We start from the raw sequence: 18768 nt of genomic DNA, 5'->3' as shown, positions 1-18768 counted from the left end.
TGGTATTCCTTTTGTCCAGGTGGATGAGGGCAGTGTTGAGGGCAATAGAGATTGCATCATCTGTGGATGTGTTGGGGCAGAATGCGAATTGGAATGGGTCCAGGGTGTCTGGGTTAATGGTGTTAATGTGTGCCATGACCAGCCTTTCAAAGCATTTCATGGCTATAGATGTGAGAGCTTTGAGGCAATAATCATTTGGGCAGGTTACCTTGGCATTCTTGGGCACGAGAACTATGGTGATCTGTTTGAAACAAGTTGGTATTACAGACCGGGTCAAGGATATGTTGATAATGTCAGTGAAGACACTTGCCAGCTGCTACGTGCAAGCTATGAGTATGCATCCTGGTATTCTGTCTGGCCCTGTGGCATGGCGAATGTTATCCTGTTTAAAGGTCTTACTCATATTTTCTATGGAGAACAAGATCACACAGTTGTCTGTAAGGTCTCATGCATGGTTAAGTGTTCCTCGTCTCAAAGTGAGCATAGAAGGCATTTAGCTCGTCTGGTAGGCTCGTGTCTCCGGGCAGCTCACGGCTGGGTTTCCCTTTGTAATCCTTGATATTTTGTAAGCCATGCCACATCTGTTGAGCATCAGAGCAGGCGTAGTATAATTCGATCTTAGTTGTGTATTAACACTTTGCCTGTTCGATGACCCTTTATTCAGTACTTTGTTGAAGCACCTTCGGCAGCGATTACAGCCTCGAGTCTTTCTGGCTATGACCCTACAAGCTTGGCATACCTGTATTTGGGGAGTTTCTCCCATTCTTCTATGAATATCCTCTCAAGCTCTGTCAGGTTGGATGGGGAGCGTTGCTGCACAGCTATTTTCAGGTCAGCGTAGGGATGGTGCCCGGTTTCCTCCAGTTGTGACGCTTGGCATTCAGCCCAAAGAGTTCCATCTTGGTTTCATCAGACCAGAGAACTCTAGAGCTCTGTCAGAGTGACCTCCTTGATCAAGGACATTCTCCCTGATTGCTCAGTTTGGCTGTGAGGCCAGCTCTAAGAAGAGTCTTGGTGGTTGCAAACATCTTCCATTTAAGAATGATGGAGGCAACTGTGTTCTTGGGGACCTTCAATGCTGCGTACATTTTTGGTACCCTTCCCCAGATCTGTGCCTCAACACAATCCTGTCTCTGAGCTCTACGGACAATTCCTTCGATCTCATGGCTTTATTTTTGGTCTGACATGCACTGTCAACTGTGGTACCTTATATAGACAGGTGTGTGCCTTTCCAAATCATGTCCAATCAATGAAATGTATGACAGGTGGACTCCAATCAAGATATAGAAACAACTCAAGGATGATCAATGGAAACAGGATGCACCTGAGCTTAATTTATTTTCTCATAGCAAAGGGCCTGAATACATATTTAAATAAGATATCTCTGTTTTTTATTTTTAATAAATTTGAAAAAAATTCTAAAATACATTTTTTGCTTTATCATTATGGGGTATTGTGTGTAGATCTGAGTATTTTTTTACAAAATGTATCCATTTTAGAATAATGCTGTAATGTAACAACATTTTGGAAAAGTCAAGGGTTCTGAATACATTCCGAAGGCACTGTAGCCGTATCTTGCCATTGGACTTTCGAGCACTTAATAATATATATAATATATATGCCATTTAGCAGACGCTTTTATCCAAAGCGACTTACAGTCATGTGTGCATACATTCTACGTATGGGTGGTCCCGGGAATCGAACCCACTACCCTGGCGTTACAAGCGCCATGCTCTACCAACTGACTCACTCTACCAACTGAGCTACAGAAGGACCACTTAAATCATCTGACAAACATTGACTGTGAAGTGAACTATCTTTAACATGGGGTATTGGGTATTTGGAGGATCTATCCTGAAGTATGTGGTAGGCTACTTTGCTTAAAGTCCATAACGTGTGAAATGCTTGATAATATATATGATATCAACAGAGAGGTACACTGACGCTCCAGATACTCAGCTAGTCTAAAGAAGGACAGTTTTATTGCTTCTTTAATCAGAACAACCGTTTTCAGCTGCCCTAACATAATTGCAAAAGGGTTTTCTAATGCTCAATTAGCCTTTTAAAATGATCAACTTGGATTAGCTAACACAACGTGCCATTGGAACACAGGAGTGATGATTGCTGATAATGGGTCTCTGTACACCTATGAAGATATTCCATGAAAGATCTGCCGTTTCCAGCTACAATAGTCATTTACAACATTAACAATGTCTACACTGTATTTCGGATCAATTTGATGTTATTTTAATGGATTTTTTTTTCAAAAACAAGGACATTTCTAAGTGACCCCAAACTTTTAAAAGTTTTTTTCTGGCTAATTTAAATATTGACTGGCTTTCATCAAGCTGCCCACTCAAGAAAAAGCTTCAAACTGTAACCAGTGCCTGCAACCCGGTTCAGATTATCAATAAACCTAGTAGTTACAAACAGCACAGGGATGAAATCATCAACAAGTATTGATCTCATCTTTACTAATGCTGCAGAAATGTGCTTGAAAGCAGTATCCAGATCCATCGGATGTAGTAATCACAATATAGTAGCCATATCTAGGAAAACCAATGTTCCAAAGGGCAGCGCCTAATGTAGTGTATTTCAATGTAGTGTCATTCAATGAGTTTTGTAGTGATTCTATGTTGTTCATGTAAATAATATTTGTTGGTCTGTGTGGTGTAATGAGGAGCAAACTGACGTTGCACTTGACACATTATTGAAATGGCTTATTCCAGTTAATATTAAGCACGCACCCATTAAGAAAGTGACTGTAAAAAATTAAATCCCTGTTGAAAAAATTGTATGGTTGAGTAGGATGAGGCAAAAGGAATGGCAAATAAGTCTGGCTGCACAACCGATTGGCAAACGTACAGCAAATTGGGAAATCATGTGATTAAACTGAATAAAAAGAAGATGAAACTACACTATGAAACAAAGAGAGTAAAATGCTTTGGAGTACCTTCAATTACATTTTGGGAAAAAGGCAAACTCAGCTTGTTCCTTCATTGAATCAGATGGCTCATTCATTACAAAACCAACTGATATTGCCAACTACTTTAATTATCTTTTCATTGGCAAGGTTAGTACATTTAGGCATGACATGCCAGCAACAAACGCTACACATCCAAGTAAACTCAGCAAAAAAAGAAACATCCTCTCACTGTCAACTGCATTTATTTTCAGCAAATTTAACACGTGTAAATATATATTGTATGAACATAACAAGATTCAACAACTGAGATATAAACTGACAGAAATTGAATAATGTGTCCCTGAACAAAGGGGGATCAAAATCAGAAGTAACCGTCAGTATCTGGTGTGGCTACCAGCTGCATTAGTACTGCAGTGCATGGACTGCACCAGATTTGCCAGTTCTTGCTGTGAGATGTTATCCCACTCTTCCACCAAGGCGCCAGCAAGTTCCCGAACATTTCTCGGGGGAATGGCCCTAGCCCTCTCCCTCCAATCCAACAGGTCCCAGATGTGCTCAATGGGATTGAGATCCAGGCTCTTCGCTGGCCATGGCAGAACACTGACATTCCTGTCTTGCAGGAAATCTTGCACAGAACGAGCAGTATTGCTGGTGGCATTGTCATGCTGGAGGGTCAAGTCAGGATGAGCCTGTATGAAGGGTACCACATGAGGGAGGAGGATGTCTTCCCTGTTAACGCACAGCGTTGAGATTGTCTGCAATGACAACAAGCTCAGTCCGATAATGCTGTGACACATGGCCCCAGACCATGATGGACCCTTCAACTCCAAATCGATCCCGCTCCAGGTTACAGGCCTCTGTGTAACGCTCATTCCTTCGGCGATAAACTTGAATCCGACCATCACCCCCCGCGACTCGTCAGTGAAGAGCACTTTTTGCCAGTTCTGTCTGGTCCAGCGACGGTGGGTTTGTGCCCATAGGAGACGTTGTTGCCGGTGATATCTGGTGAGGACCTGCCTTACAACAGGCCTACAAGCCTGCAGTCCAGTCTCTCTCATTGAGGACAGTCTGAGCACTGATGGAGGTGGAACAAACTCCCTCACGACGCCAGGACAGCGGAGTCAATCACCACCTTCCGGAGACACCTGAAACCCCACCTCTTTAAGGAATACCTAGGATAGGTTAAGTAATCCCTCTCACCCCACCCCCACTAAGTTTTACAATGCACTATTGTTAAGTGACTGTCCCACTGGATGTCATAAGGTGAATGCACCAATTTGTAAGTCGCTCTGGATAAGAGCGTCTGCTAAATGACTTAAATGTAATGTAATGTAATGGAGGGATTGTGTGTTCCTGGTGTAACTCGGGCAGTTGTTGATGCCATCCTGTACCTGTCCCACAGGTTTGATGTTCGGATGTACCGATCTTGTGCAGGTGTTGTTACACGTGGTCTTCCACTGCGAGGACGATTAGCTGTCTGTCCTGTCTCCCTGTAGCCCTATCTTAGGTGTCTCACAGTACAGACATTGCAATTTATTGCCCTGGGCACATCTGCAGTCCTCATGCCTCCTTGCAGCATGCATAAGGCACGTCCACTGAGATGAGCAGTGACCCTGGACATCTTTCTTTTGTGAAGTAATTCCACTCCTAAGGACAGTAAAGCCCCCTTTAGTGGCTCAAATAGCTGACCAATCAGCCTGTTACCCAACCCTTAGTAAAGTTTTGGAAACAATTGTGGTTGACCAGATACAACGCTATTTTACAGTATACAAATTGACAACAGACTTTCATCACGCTTATAGGGAAGGACATTCAACAAGATCAGCACACAAATGACATGATTGTCTGAGAGAAATTGATGATACAAATATTGTGGGGCTGTTTTGTTAGACGTCAGTGCGGCTTTTGACATTACTGATCATAGTCTGCTGCTGGCAAAACTTATGTGTTATGGCTTTATACCCCCTACTATATTGTGGATAAAGAGTTACCTGTCTAACAGAACACATAGGGTGTTCTTTAATGGATGCCTCTCCAACATACTCCAGGTAGAATCAGGAATTCCCCAGGGTAGCTGTGTAGGGCCTTTACTTTTTTCATTCTATGTATGCGGATGACTCAATACTATACACGTCAGCTACAACAGCAACTGAAATGACTGCAACACTTAACAAAGAGCTGCAGTTAGTTTCAGAATGGGTAGCAAGGAAGAAGTTAGTCCTAAATAATTAAACTAAAAGCATTGTATTTGCGACAAATCATTCACTAAACCCTAAACCTCAACTAAATATTATAATAAATAATGTGGAAATTGAGCTAGTTGAGGTGACTAAACTGCTTGGAGTAACCCTGGATTGTAAACTGTCATGGTCAAAACATATTTATACAACAGTAGCTAAGATGGGGAGAAGTCTTTCCATACTAAAGTGCTGCTCTACCTTCTTACAGCACTATCAACAAGGCAGGTCCTACAGGCTCTAGTTTTGTCGCACCTGGACCACTGTTCAGTCGTGTGGTCAGTTGCCTTGGCAGCAGCTAATGGGTATCCATAACAAATACAAAAAGTATTAAAATGTTGGCAAGTATATGTTCACTCAGGAGCCATCAATGGGATTTTCTTGCTTTACACCAGCTAACCCAGATTAAGAACTGTAAAGATGTGAACATGCAGGACATTTGCATGCCATTGTATCCCTGCTTTTTCCATCTCTGGCATACACATAAAGTCACACACACACACACTCACAGTGACTCACTCCCAAAGTTCTTTGATTCTGAATCTGTTGCCATTGGAATACCTTCAGCTTGACCCATCTGGCGAGGGTTTCTCGCTTCTTTCACATATTATTTATGCCCGGAGCCAACAACACACTAAACGGATTGCATCTTAGAGGAAGAATAACTTATGAATTATTCTAATGTCAGAATTCTGAGCTGCAGCATCTGGACAAAATACCCAGAAATATCTCTCTTCTGGCCCCAAGTGATAAAGTGTCCAAAGCCACTGGGGAATGGAGATGCCTTTGTGACCTTTGTGAGTTTTCATGAGATAACTAGAAAAACAAAAAGCAACTTTACTCTGAATGACCCATGAAAAATGTAAAAGTACACACATCCCAATGGTTCAGGTGCTGGACAAAAAAACTAATGTGAAGAAATCCTTCATGTATTTACTCCGAATGGCATCCCATGATTAATACAGATCCTCATATTATGGGATACATACGGGACAGTATGTGTGATATACTGTATGATTTTACAGCTAACCCCACATAGCAGGTACACTACACAAGATAACAGGCTGATGGCGACGACAGATACTAATTCTGTAATATTATGCATGCTGATACCGTCATTCTTCAGTAACTGTCAATAAAGCATTCCCTTCTTGCCTAATGAACATGAACACAGGCCTACTATTATGTTGGCGTGTTAGTGTAGTGTGCTACCCAACCAGTATGCACAGTGTCTGGTTCTAATGGTGGTGGTAGTACAGTCATATAGGGCGGTAGAAGGTGCTGCTATGTCTCTGTGCCGGTGCAATGTGTGCCATCTCAGCCAAATGTAATGTATGATTTCCTGTAGTAATCGCTCTAATGAAGCAGGCATTGAGGGGAGGCGGCCAGTTTCATAACACTGGTTCCACCAGGGCTCCAACCAGAGTATCAGCAAATGTGCCCTGCAGGTCACACACACACACAGAGAGAGAGAGAGAGAGAGAGAGAGAGAGAGAGAGAGAGAGAGAGAGAGAGAGACACACAAAGGGAGAGGAGAGAGAGAGAGAGAGAGAGAGAGAGAGAGAGAGAGAGAGAGAGAGAGAGAGAGAGAGAGAGAGAGAGAGAGAGAGAGAGAGAGAGAGAGAGAGAGAGAGAGAGAGAGAGAGAGAGAGTCTGTCTGGTAAATTCTCAGTCTCTTCACTGCCAGAAATTCAGAACGGACAAGATGGATGCTCTGTCTCCCTGTGCTTTGTTTTATTCCGGAGGGAGTCTGTGGTCATGGCTTTGGCTATTGATCAGCCAAGGTCTTTGTGCAAGGAGGAGCAGGAGGAGCACTGCCAGAGCCCTGCAAAATGACCTCCACCAGGCCACAAATGTGCATGTGTCTGCTCAAACGGTCAGAAACAGACTCCATGAGGGTGGTATATGAGGGCCCTACGTCCACAGGTGGGGGTTGTGCTTACAGCCCAACACCGTGCAGGGCGTTTGGCATTTGCCAGAGAACACCAAGATTGGCAAATTTGCCACTCGCGCCCTGTGCTCTTCACAGATGAAAGCAGGTTCACACTGAGCACGTAACAGACGTGACAGTCTGGAGATGCCGTGGAGAACGTTCTGCTGCCTGCAACATCCTCATTTGATTTCCATTGATAATTTTTGTGTGATTTTGTTGTCAGCACATTCAACTATGTAAAGAAAAAGTATTTAATAACAATATTTCATTCATTCAGATCTAGGATGTGTTATGTTAGTGTTCCATACATTTTTTGGAGCAGTGTATAACAGCCAGGTTTGAAGACACCAGCTGTGTTTATATCGGAAGTGTGTAGAGAGTTTGAAATTGCTCAAACACACACACACACACACACACATCAATGTCGATATCCATGTCCAAGCAGTAGCAAGTAGACTAGGATGCTGCTGTGCAAATGTTCTGTTTGCTCTCCAAGGTCTGTGTGCATGTGTGCGTCTGTGTGTTTGCCGTGAGTCTGTGTTTGGGAACCTGTCTGTCAGTATGTGTGTCTGTGTGGGTGTGCTTCTGCATTACTCCGAAGGCCAGATAGATAAATAACTTGGCTTAGGCTATTTAATGGAAACACAAGGGATACAGCAGTAAAGCAGATCGACTGATCAAACTAGCTCAGTGGGCAATGCCCGAGTCAGGAAGCAAGCAGCACTTTTTGCGCACCTCTATCACAAGCCAAATGGACGACAGTATCCACTGCCAGTTATACTATTTTTGTTAAGTAGTAGATATACAATACAACCAAAGACTTGATTTCTGAAAACTTCAATGGACATTTCTATTTGATTTCACATTGGTTATGTCCACACTCTCTTGCCTGCTGTTTGTTTAAAATGATTGGATTACACATCCTTCTCTGTAGGCCTATGTAGCAATGTGACACCTGTGCAGAGAAAAAAAATAGAAGGTATTGATATCATCATTGGTGCAATTCATCTTCCATGAAAACTAACTGCCCACAGTCATGGTGGAATGTGAGGGGACTGAGGGCTGGTCACTGTGAATTAGCATGTGGACAGTTAGCTTGGCTAGCTAGCACAGAGCATGAGGCGAGCCTAGAGTGTTCGCATAGGATGTCTAGGGCAAATGTTACAATATCATTACATACTGTGGTGAGGCGGCTTGTCTACCCGTCATTGACTTCTATGCCTCTCACTTCCCTTTCCCTCACTGAATATTTTACAGTGTCTGTGCCAGAAAAATGTGGATGTTCCCATTACATGCTGACCAGACTGCTCGCGCACATGTTGATTTTGTCCACCCACACCAGACGTGATCAGGACACGCAGGTTGAAATATCAAAATTAACTCTGAACCAACTATATTAATTTGGGGACAGGTCGAAAAGCATTAAACATGTATGGCAATTTAACTAGTTAGCTTGCTGTTGCTAGCTAATGTGTGTTGGGGATATAAACATTGGGTTGTTATTTTACCTGAAATGCACAAGACCCTCTACTCTGACAAAAAATTCACAGATAAAGGGGTAAAAGTTTGTTTCTCGTAATGTCTCCTCCTTCAGGCTTCTTCTCCTTCTTTGGACTTTATATGGTGGTCGGCAACCAACTTTAAAGGTGCATTACCACCAACAACTGGACTGGAGTGTGGACCCCAGTTCATCTTTCAATCCTCCACATGGGTATATGCTCTGTTGTGGAAATAATTCTAACCAAAGGAGAGAGACTTTTAGATTTCTTCACAACAACATTACTGCAGTAATTGAGCCGTCAACAACCACCCCGGGAGGTGATTGTTGAGAACACAAAGAGCAGAGTTGGGTTGCAACCTTTATAGACTAAGGACACCCTTCTGAGTATGTGACAAATAACAGATGTGTGGAATGGGTCAAAGGTGAGGTTTACTATGTGAGAAAGAAGTAACCCCTAGCCAGATAACATTTGTTGTGAAGACTGTTCTAATTGGATAGAAATCAGGGGGTTGGCCCCAAAGACAAGGTTCCTCCCATCAGCCATCCACATCAGAGACATCTCCTCCCTTGTACCCCATAGTACACAAACACCAACTCATTCTATGGAATGCAGGCTGTTTGATCACTAAGCCAACATAAATCAATTTCCAGCTCCAAAGCCCCAGACGCCCAACTCAGTCCCAGACACAGATAAGAGAGTACTCAAAGCTGTTTGATGCAAAAACAGTATTATAAGTTGATCTTGTCATTTTCTACCATAGCTCCTAAAAACCAATGAGGAGATGGGAGAGGCAAGACTTGCAGCGAGTCAAGCAGCACAAATAGAACCAAGTTCTATTTTTTTATCACCTGGATACGCGGACGCTCGTTGACCCTTCGCGAGCAGTGATTTAATAACACGTATGTGTACATTCATTTTGCAACCCTCGCGCACGCGACGCAGGCGGTGTGGCCAGCATGTTAGAGATAGTTTATAGACACGCAAGGAGTTGCATTAGCCTTAATGACATTTTAGCAATGTCTTCGACAGGATGCTGAATGCATGGAGCGATGATTTGAGAGCAGCCAAATGCTCCAGTTATGAATGTTACTGTAACATGAGTATTCTTTGTATAATTAGTGGATACTAGACCAGGTGTTACACAGACATTCTGCATGAAGTTCTCTATTTATGTCAATTCAGCTTCTGCCAGTTTGTGTTGCAGGTTGGCATTTATTGGGATGACTCATGTCCTGGAGGCAGCTTTGCAGAGTGGTCACTAGCTGGCACAGCCAAGTCATAAAATCGGATTTTAAACCTAACCTTAAACCGAACCTTAACCACACTGTTAACTCTAATGCCTAACCATAACCTTAAATTAAGACCAAAAGCAAAATGTCAGTTTTCAGGAATTTTTACGATATAGCCAATTTGGACTTTTCAGTTGGCATATAGCGCTCAGTTCTACCTCCAGGACAAGATGCATGACAATAAACATCAACCTGGGTCAACATTTGTCAACATTTGTTTCTTCCATTATTTCATGTTGTTCATCTACTGTTTTATCATCTGAGTGGAAGCAGTGTGTATGAGCTAGCGGAACCCCCCGCAACAGCCAGTGAGAGTGCAGGGCGCCAAATTCAAAACAACAAAATATGTCATCATTAAAATTCCTCAAGCATACAAGTATTTTACACCATTTTAATGATAAAATGCTCGGTAATACAGCCACAGTGTCTGATTTCAAAAAGGATTTACAGCGAAAGCACCACAAACGATTATGTTAGGTCACCACCAAGCCACCGAAAAACACAGCCATTTTTTCCAGCCAAAGAGAGGAGTCAACAAAAGCAGAAATAGAGATAAAATGAATCACTAACTGATAGGAGAATTATGTTCTGCAGGTACATTACCCAATTTAATTATATTACTCTCAGCCTGAAACCCAGGAAACTGGTTGAAATGAATCAGGCGGAGGCCCAGCTAAAATAGTCAGAAAGGTTTATTCACAGGAAAATTTTAAGGTCAAGAATACAAAACAATTCATTTTATACTGACTTCTCACGCCCACACATTCACACAACCATACGCACACACACACAAACGGACGCACATACACCCATACCCACACACACGTGCACACAAACATGTCCTGCTACCCAGCCGCCAGAGATTAGTGACCTTTTTCTTGACACGTACTCCCTGTTCTCTCCCAATCTCTAGTCAGGTCGGCACCAAGCTCAGACAGTCTGTGTTTATAATACCATAAAGACATATTGTCTTTACCCTAATTCTGATGAGGACTACACATTTATTGATTATGATTTTATACATTCTAATCACTTCCATAAAATTATATGTTTCAGGGCGGAATATTCTAATCATTCAATTAACAGATGATTCTCACCTAACACTAACCTTTGATGATCTTCATCAGATGACACTCATAGGACTTCATGTTACACAATACATGTATGTTTTGTTTGATAAAGTTCATATTTATATTTAAAAAATATGACTTTACATTGGCGTGTTACGTTACGTTCAGTAGTTCTAAAACATGCAGTGATATTGCAGAGAGCCACATCAATTTACAGAAATACTCATAATAAACATTGACAAAGATACTATTATACAAGATAACTTTTATACATGGAACTTTAGATAAACTTCTCCTTAATGCAACCGCTGTGTCAGATAAATAAAAAAAACATGCAATAATCTGAGTACAGCCTTTAGACAACAAAGCAGCCAAAAAGATACCTGCCATATTGGGTAGTCAACATTACTCAGAAATAGCATTTTAAATATTCACTTACCTTTGATCATCTTCATCAGAATGCACTCCCAGGAATCCCAGTTCCACCATAAATGTTTGATTTGTTCGATAATGTCCATCAGTTATGTCCAAATATGTTATGTCTTCTTTTGTGAGGGCGTTTGGTAAACAATTCCAAAAGCGCGTTCAGGTTGAGCCGAACGTCGGATGAAAAGTTTAAAAAGTTCTGTTACAGCCCGTAGAAACATGCCAAACTAAGTATGGAATCAATCTTTAGGATGTTTTTAACATAAAACTTCATTAATGTTCCAACCGGACAATTCCTTTGTCTGTACAAACGAAGTGGAACGTAGCTCCCTTTCACGTGAGCGCGCCAGACCGAGGCTGTGGCACTCTGCCAGACCGCTCACTCAAAGAGCTCTTATCCCAAAGAGCTCATCCTTTAGAGTAGAATCCTCAAAACAGGTTCTAAATACTGTTGACATCTAGTGGAAGCCTTGGGAAGTGAAACATAACTAATATCACCCTGTATCTTCAATGGGAGCTGAGTTGAAAAACTACAAACCTCAGATTTCCCACTTCCTGGTTGGATTTTTCTCAGGTTTTTGCCTGCCATATGAGTTCTGTTATACTCACAGACATCATTCAAACAGTTTTAGAAACTGTATGTTTTCTATCCAAATGTACTAATTATATGCATATTCTAGCTTTTACGGCTGTTTTTCATCCAAGCTACCCAATACTGCCCCCTACCCCAAAGAAGTTAACTTCTCATGGTGTGATTGTGATAATGTACATAAACTCAAGTCTTTTTGTTCATCCGACCTAGAATACCTCACAATCAAATGCTGACCATATTACCTCCTAAGAGAATTATCTTCAGTTATAGACACAGCCGTGTATATTCCCTCTCAAGCCGATACCACAACAGCCCTCAAGGAACTACACTGGACTTTGTGCAAACTGGAAAACACATATTCGAAGGCTGCATTTATTGTAGCAGAGGATTTTAACAAAGTTTAACAAATTTGAGGAAAATGGTACAGAAGTTCTTCCAACACATTGATTGTAGTACTTGCACTGGTAAAACACTCGACCACTGCTACTCCAACTTCCGGGATGCCTACAAGGCCCTCCCCTGCCCTCCCTTCTGCAAATCAGATTGTGACTCCATTTTGCTCATCCCTTCCTATAGGCAGAAACTCAAACAGGAAGTACCTGTGCTAAGGTCTATTCAACGCTGGTCTGACCGATCGGTATCCATGCTCCAAGCTTGTTTTGATGACGCGGACTGGGATATGTTCCGGGTAGCCTCTGAGAATAACATCAACATATACACTGACACGGTGACTGAATTTATCAGGAAGTAGATAATGGATGTTATTACCACTGTGACTATTAAAACCTACCCAAATCAGAAACTGTGGATAGATAGATGGCAGTATTCGCAGAAAACTGAAAGCGCAAACAACCGCATTTAACCATGGCAAGGTGATTGGAAATATGGTTGAATTCAAACAGTGCAGTTATTCCCTCCGTAAGACAATCAAACAGTCGCAATTCAACGGCTCAGACATGAGATGTATGTGGCAGGTACTACAGACAATCATGAATTACAAAGGGAAAACCAGCCATGTTACGAACATCGACGCCTTGCTCCCGGATAAGCTAAACACCTCCTTCGCCCGCTTTGAGGATAACACAGTGCCACCGGCGCGGCCCGCTCCCACGGACTGCGGGCTCTCGTTTTCCGTGACCGACGTGAGAAAAGATATTTAATGCTAACACTCCAGACGGCATCCCTAGATGCGTCCTCAGAGAATGCGCAGACCAGCTGGCTGGAGTGTTTACGGACATATTCAATCTCTCCCTATCCCAGTCTGCTGTCCACACTTGCTTCAAGATCTCCACCCTTGTTCCTGTACCCAAGAAAGCAAAGGTAACTGAACTAAATGACTATCGCCCCACAGCACTAACTTCTGTCACCATAAAGTTCTTTGAAAGGCTAGTTAAGGATCTTATTACCTCTACCTTACCTGACACCCTAGACCCATTTAATTTGCATACCACCCCAATAGATCCACAGACAATGCAATCGCCATCACACTGCCCTATACCATCTGGACAAGAGGAACACCTATGGAAGAATGCTGTTCATTGCCTATAGCTTAGTCTTCAACACCATAGTATCCTCCATGCTCATCATTAAGCTCGGGGCCCTGGGTCTGAACCCTGCCCTGTATAACTGGGTCCTGGACTTCCTGACGTCTACCCTCAGGTGGTGAAGGTAGGAAACAACACCACCACTACGCTGATCTTCAAAACATGGGCCCCACAAGTGTGCTTGCTCAGCCCCCTCCTGTACTCCGTGTTCACCAATGACTGCTTGACCATGCATGCCTCCAACTAAATCATCAAGTTTGCAGACTACACAACAGCTTTAGGCCTCATTACCAATAATCACGAGACAGCTTACAGGGAGGAGGTAAGGGCCCTGGTGGAGTGGTGCCAGGAATTCCGGTGTGCTTGCCTTCTAGGCAGAGTTGCAAAGAAAAACCCATATCTAAGACTCGCCAATAAAAATGAAAGATTAAGATGGGCAAAAGAACACAGACACTGGACAGAGGAACTCTGCCTAGGCCAGCATTCCAGATTCGCCTCTTCACTGTTGACGTTGAGACTGGTGTTTTGCGGGGACTATTTAAAGGTGCCAGTTGAGGACTTGTGAGGCTTCTGTTCCTCAAACTAGACACTCCAATGTACTTGTCCTCTTGCTCAATTGTGCACAGGGGCGTCCCACTCCTCTTTCTATTCTGGTTAGAGCCAGTTTACACTATTCTGTGAAGGGGGTAGTACACAGCGTTGTACGAGATCTTCAGTTTGTTGGCAATTTGCTTTTATTTAAAAAACAAGGACATTTTTAAGTGATCTCAAACTTTTGAACAGTAGGGAATGTTTAGGTGAAGTTTGCCGTTTTTGCTAGTGTTAGCATTGCTAATGGGGAGAGTGCTCAGATCCTGGTAGACCCACCTGTGCTAAGTGAGTTGTACAGGCAGAAATGCCTGCTTAGGGCTAGTCCTTTATGGACCCTTTCAGTGTTTTCTTCTTTTGTTGTTGTGTTTTTGTACTTTTGTGAGGGTTTTTTAAATATTTTGCCCACCTTCATTTTGTAGCACCTTTTATTTAATAAACCTACATCAGATTTTGCACCTTGAACTTTAAATGTTTTTATTCATTTAACCTTTATATAACCAGGGAGGACCTACTGAGGTTAAAAAGCTATTTTGCGGGGGCGACCTGGCAAGAAGGCAAAACAGGGAATTAATTACAAATACAAATACAAAAAAATACAAAATACACACAAAATACAAAGTGTCACAAGTTACGGATACAAATGAATATTAGAAACAACTGCAGCTTTCACAAACAGTGTTGTCGATCAGAACCTTAAAAACAGACAAGGACACTAACTCCCCTAACTTGAATATCTTTTGAAGCATATGCCAGAAAAATATTGCTTTGCCTCCTGCTGCACAATTGCCCTTAAGACTGAGACACGTACCCCTTTAACAGACTATATCTAGGGCCCAGAGTTGTTCCTTTCCAGGAAATATGGGCAGGAAAAAAAACTCTTGGCCCCACACCACACTGTGTTTCTACATACTGTATCTTCATACTAATCATCGCTCTCTCTGTCTCGTTCTATCCTGACAGGTTGAGGCTCTGAGCAATGGAATCTCTATTCGGTGGTGAGCTGAGGCTACTGGGAGGTGGCGAGGGCTTGAAGGAGGACAGCTGTGGTGACGTGGGCTGGTCCTCCTCGACCGTCCCTGATGATATGTACTCCGTCTCCCACTTCGCCCTCATCACCGCCTACCAGGACATCAAGACACGGCTCGCGGGCCTGGAGAGAGAGAACAGTGGCATCAAGAGGAAGCTCAAGATCTACGAGATCAAGGTAGGGCTAAGAGCCGATTGGCATATAAGCTTTTCCTGATCCTGACCATGTGACTTGACCAGGAAATAATCTAAAGTCTCGTTAGAGAGAGGTCTGAGATTTTTCTGGGAAGGAAAAACTCATGTAATAGGAGTTAGAGGAGTGGAATAAGTCTCACATACTGGCTAATCTAGCTTCCATATTCCCTATATTGATGACTAACACTGTTGCATGTTGTGTGTGAGGGACGAGCATCTCTGTATCTCAGTGGTTGTATTGTGCTGAGTCAGTGATGTGCCACCCATGCTCTCTATGTGCATGGAGTAGCAGAGTAGTGGTGTAAAGGGACACAGCTGGTGCAGCAGATGAACTCTGAGCTGTCCCACCTGGCAGGGTGACTGTAATGCGGCGAGAACGCTACAGATGAGATGAAAGAGAGGAGAGAGAACAGTTGAGGGAGAGAGAGAGGGATGGAGGGAGAAGGGCATGAGAGAGAAAGAGAAGAAGAGAGAGGGAGGGTGATGAAGAGCGTGCCCTCGGGCCTCCAGATTGCTTGTTTTGTCTGTACTGCCTCCCCAGATGTGTGTACGCTCAGTCACTCAATAACACACCTGTCCATAACAGAGCAGCTGGCACTCAAAGCTTTGCCACTAGGTTGCATTTCAGTGGAATGGTTATAAATGATTTATTAAAGTAACAGTATGTTCAGTTTGAATCACGCAAAAAAACGAATGTATTGATTTTGTTAGTACTGAATTAGTCTCTTGTGACAGACAAAGAGACTAAATTTAATAGCTGACCAGTTCGCATGCAAGATAATGCGATTGGTCTTTCCAAAATTGAATAAATGTTCTGAATCTGAGTAATGTTGGAAAATGTTCTCCAACTTTAAGACTGGCTAAGAGTAAGGTGGCTGACAAGTAGAGAGTTTAGAGTGGCTGGTGCCTCACAGTGTGAGGACTGTGTGGCCCTGAAGAGTTCCTTCCAGAGCTACAACACACTGCTAATTCAGTCTAAGTAGAAAGAGGTGTTTCTCTAAATGGAAAATGTTTGTTTGGTCCTCACATCCATATCATTGGATGATTTAAGTCAGTCAAATTTAGGCACTTTAAGATGGAAACGATCATGTGATTTCTGGTTATATTGTATAACGTGTGTTGTTCCGTCTTTGTGTGAAGTCAAATCTGAATCTGAATACTGAAAAATATGGGTTGTTTATGAATTCAAAAGGACCAATAATGTAACGGCTCTCGTTGGGAGAAGGAGACCAAGGCGCAGCGTGGTTAGGCGTACATCGTGATTTTATTGATGACACCAAAAAAAGAACAAAGACAAAAAACGAAAGCGCACAATTCTGTCAGGCAGAAACACTAAACAGAAAACAAGATCCCACAAAATCCAAAATGAAAATGACAACTTATATGTGATCCCCAATCAGAGACAACGATAGACAGCTGCCTCTGATTGGGAACCACACACACGGCCAAAAACAAAGAAATAGAAAACAGACTTTCCCACCCGAGTCACACCCTGACCTAACCAAACATAGATAATAAAAATGATCTCTAAGGTCAGGGCATGACAAATAAAAAGAAATCAAAAATCTAGGTTCTGGATTTTTGGCCGGTAGCAACCACCACATTGTGTTCTGTTCAGAAGATCCACACACACATATACAACACCACTCTCTCTGATACTAATTGTGGTTCTGGAAAGAAAAGAGGAGAACTTAGGCTATAGCATGGTATGGGAAAATTTGCCTATTTGCATGTCAACATTTAAACAGACTATGTGGACTCAAACACATGCTAGATGCACAAAGAACAATAGAGCAATGTAGAAATATCTACACATTATAAAACATAACAAGCATGAGCGATCTACAACCAAATCGCTAATCGCTAATAAGCATGCTAAATAGTCATGCATTCCGGATGACAATGCTAATGCTAGTGGGAGTATACAAGCTAGCTAGCTAGCTAGCAAGTTTACAAAAATAGTATAAATTTAAAACAGACACTATTTAGCTCCAAACAACAAGACATGGCACTTACATTGAGATGCACGCACAATAAACATCAAAAAGAAAAGCAATTTCTTCTAAGGCAGTAGAATAAGCAGGAGAGAAAAACCGGTTGGTCATCAGAATGGAAACTACAGACTGCCTGAGGCCCTGTCTGGTCGGGTATTATGCTAAGGAAAAAAAGGATGCTGATAGGCTAATAAAATTATAATGATTGGCGTGACCTTATTTCAATAGGAAAACCAAAAGAAAGTTGGGGTCTTGGAAAAGAGATGAGCTGGACGTTTTTACAGCCACACGCAAATGTGTTATAGATATTTGCTTCAACTGACAAGCCAGCTAAGGGTCAGTAGCTTCTTGAGGAAGGGTGGGCAGCTGGATGAGTCGAGCAACATGCCTGACGTAGGTTCTGTCCTTGACTTGGATCTCTGCTGTCCTCATTTTACCATCTGCTCCAGGGATAACTTACTTGACAGTTCGAACTTGCCAGAGTGCCCTAGGAGACTGATCATCCACGATCATCATAACTGTCCAAACTGCAAGGTCTTCCTTATCCTTGTCCCACTTATGGCGGCCTTGAAGTGCAGGTAAGTAGTTCCGTGTGAAGCAGTGCCCGAAATGGTGGGCTAGAACCTGGCTGTGTCTCCATTTTTTGCGACTGAGCAGTTCAGACTCTGGGTAGACCACCTGTTGTAGTGATGAGTCTGGCCGCCCCATGAGAAGAGTGTTGGGAGTGATTGGATCCGGATCCGTGATGTCCGATGTCACATACCCCAAGGGCTTGGAGTTCAAGATCCCTTCTATTTCGATTAGGACAGCCTTCAGCACCTCTTCAGAGATGTTCTGCGCACCAAGGGTGGTTTGCAGGGCAGTCTTGATGGATCTCATCTCTTTCACTTCTCCAAAGTGTGGCGCACTTGCTGGGTTGAAGGCGAAGCGAATCTTCTGACTGGCTAATTGTTCCTGGAACTGTGGGTGGAGACTCGTGAAGGCCTCCTGTAGCTCTCGCTCCACTCCCTTGAAATTTGTTCCTCGATCGGACAGGAACTTAAAGGGCCTTCCTCTTTGAGCGATTAATGAACTGGAATCCATGTTCGTCAGTAGAGCCACTTGTGCAGCCCGGGTTGTCATGGACTTAAAGATGATGCCCCTTCACTTTTAATGTATTTTGGCCCATCTTGATGATATATGGTCCAACGCAGTCCACTCCTGTAGAATAAAATCCTAGGCACATCTGGCTGGCCATTGCCACATCCCGCATCCGGTGCAGCCAAGCTGAAAACAGCGAATGGGAGCCCTCCCTCTCAGAATCCAGAACCTTCGACGTAACTCCGAAAACACCCTCTCTGGTCCCGGATACCTCAGCTGCTCAACATATTTCTTGATCTACAACCTGGTGAGTGGATGACCTAGGTCCAGAACCACCTCCAAAGGCAATCTCCAACATGGAAT

At 42.9% G+C, this 18768-nt stretch overlaps 1 protein-coding gene across 1 annotated transcript in view; it reads left to right on the top strand.

Annotated features, from left to right (window-relative positions):
- The window catches only part of LOC124039878 (TANK-binding kinase 1-binding protein 1-like), a 125834-nt gene that overhangs the window by 50413 nt on the left and 56653 nt on the right, over positions 1-18768 (top strand). The window contains exon 2 of the mRNA XM_046356385.1: positions 15071-15314. Within this exon, the coding sequence (XP_046212341.1) occupies positions 15087-15314 (228 nt within the window). The 5' untranslated portion in view covers positions 15071-15086. The remainder of the gene's footprint in view (positions 1-15070; positions 15315-18768) is intronic.

Source organism: Oncorhynchus gorbuscha, linkage group LG07 (assembly GCF_021184085.1).
Source record: "Oncorhynchus gorbuscha isolate QuinsamMale2020 ecotype Even-year linkage group LG07, OgorEven_v1.0, whole genome shotgun sequence".
NCBI classification, from domain to species: Eukaryota; Metazoa; Chordata; class Actinopteri; order Salmoniformes; family Salmonidae; genus Oncorhynchus; species Oncorhynchus gorbuscha.
This window is presented reverse-complemented; position numbering and strand designations above follow the sequence as displayed.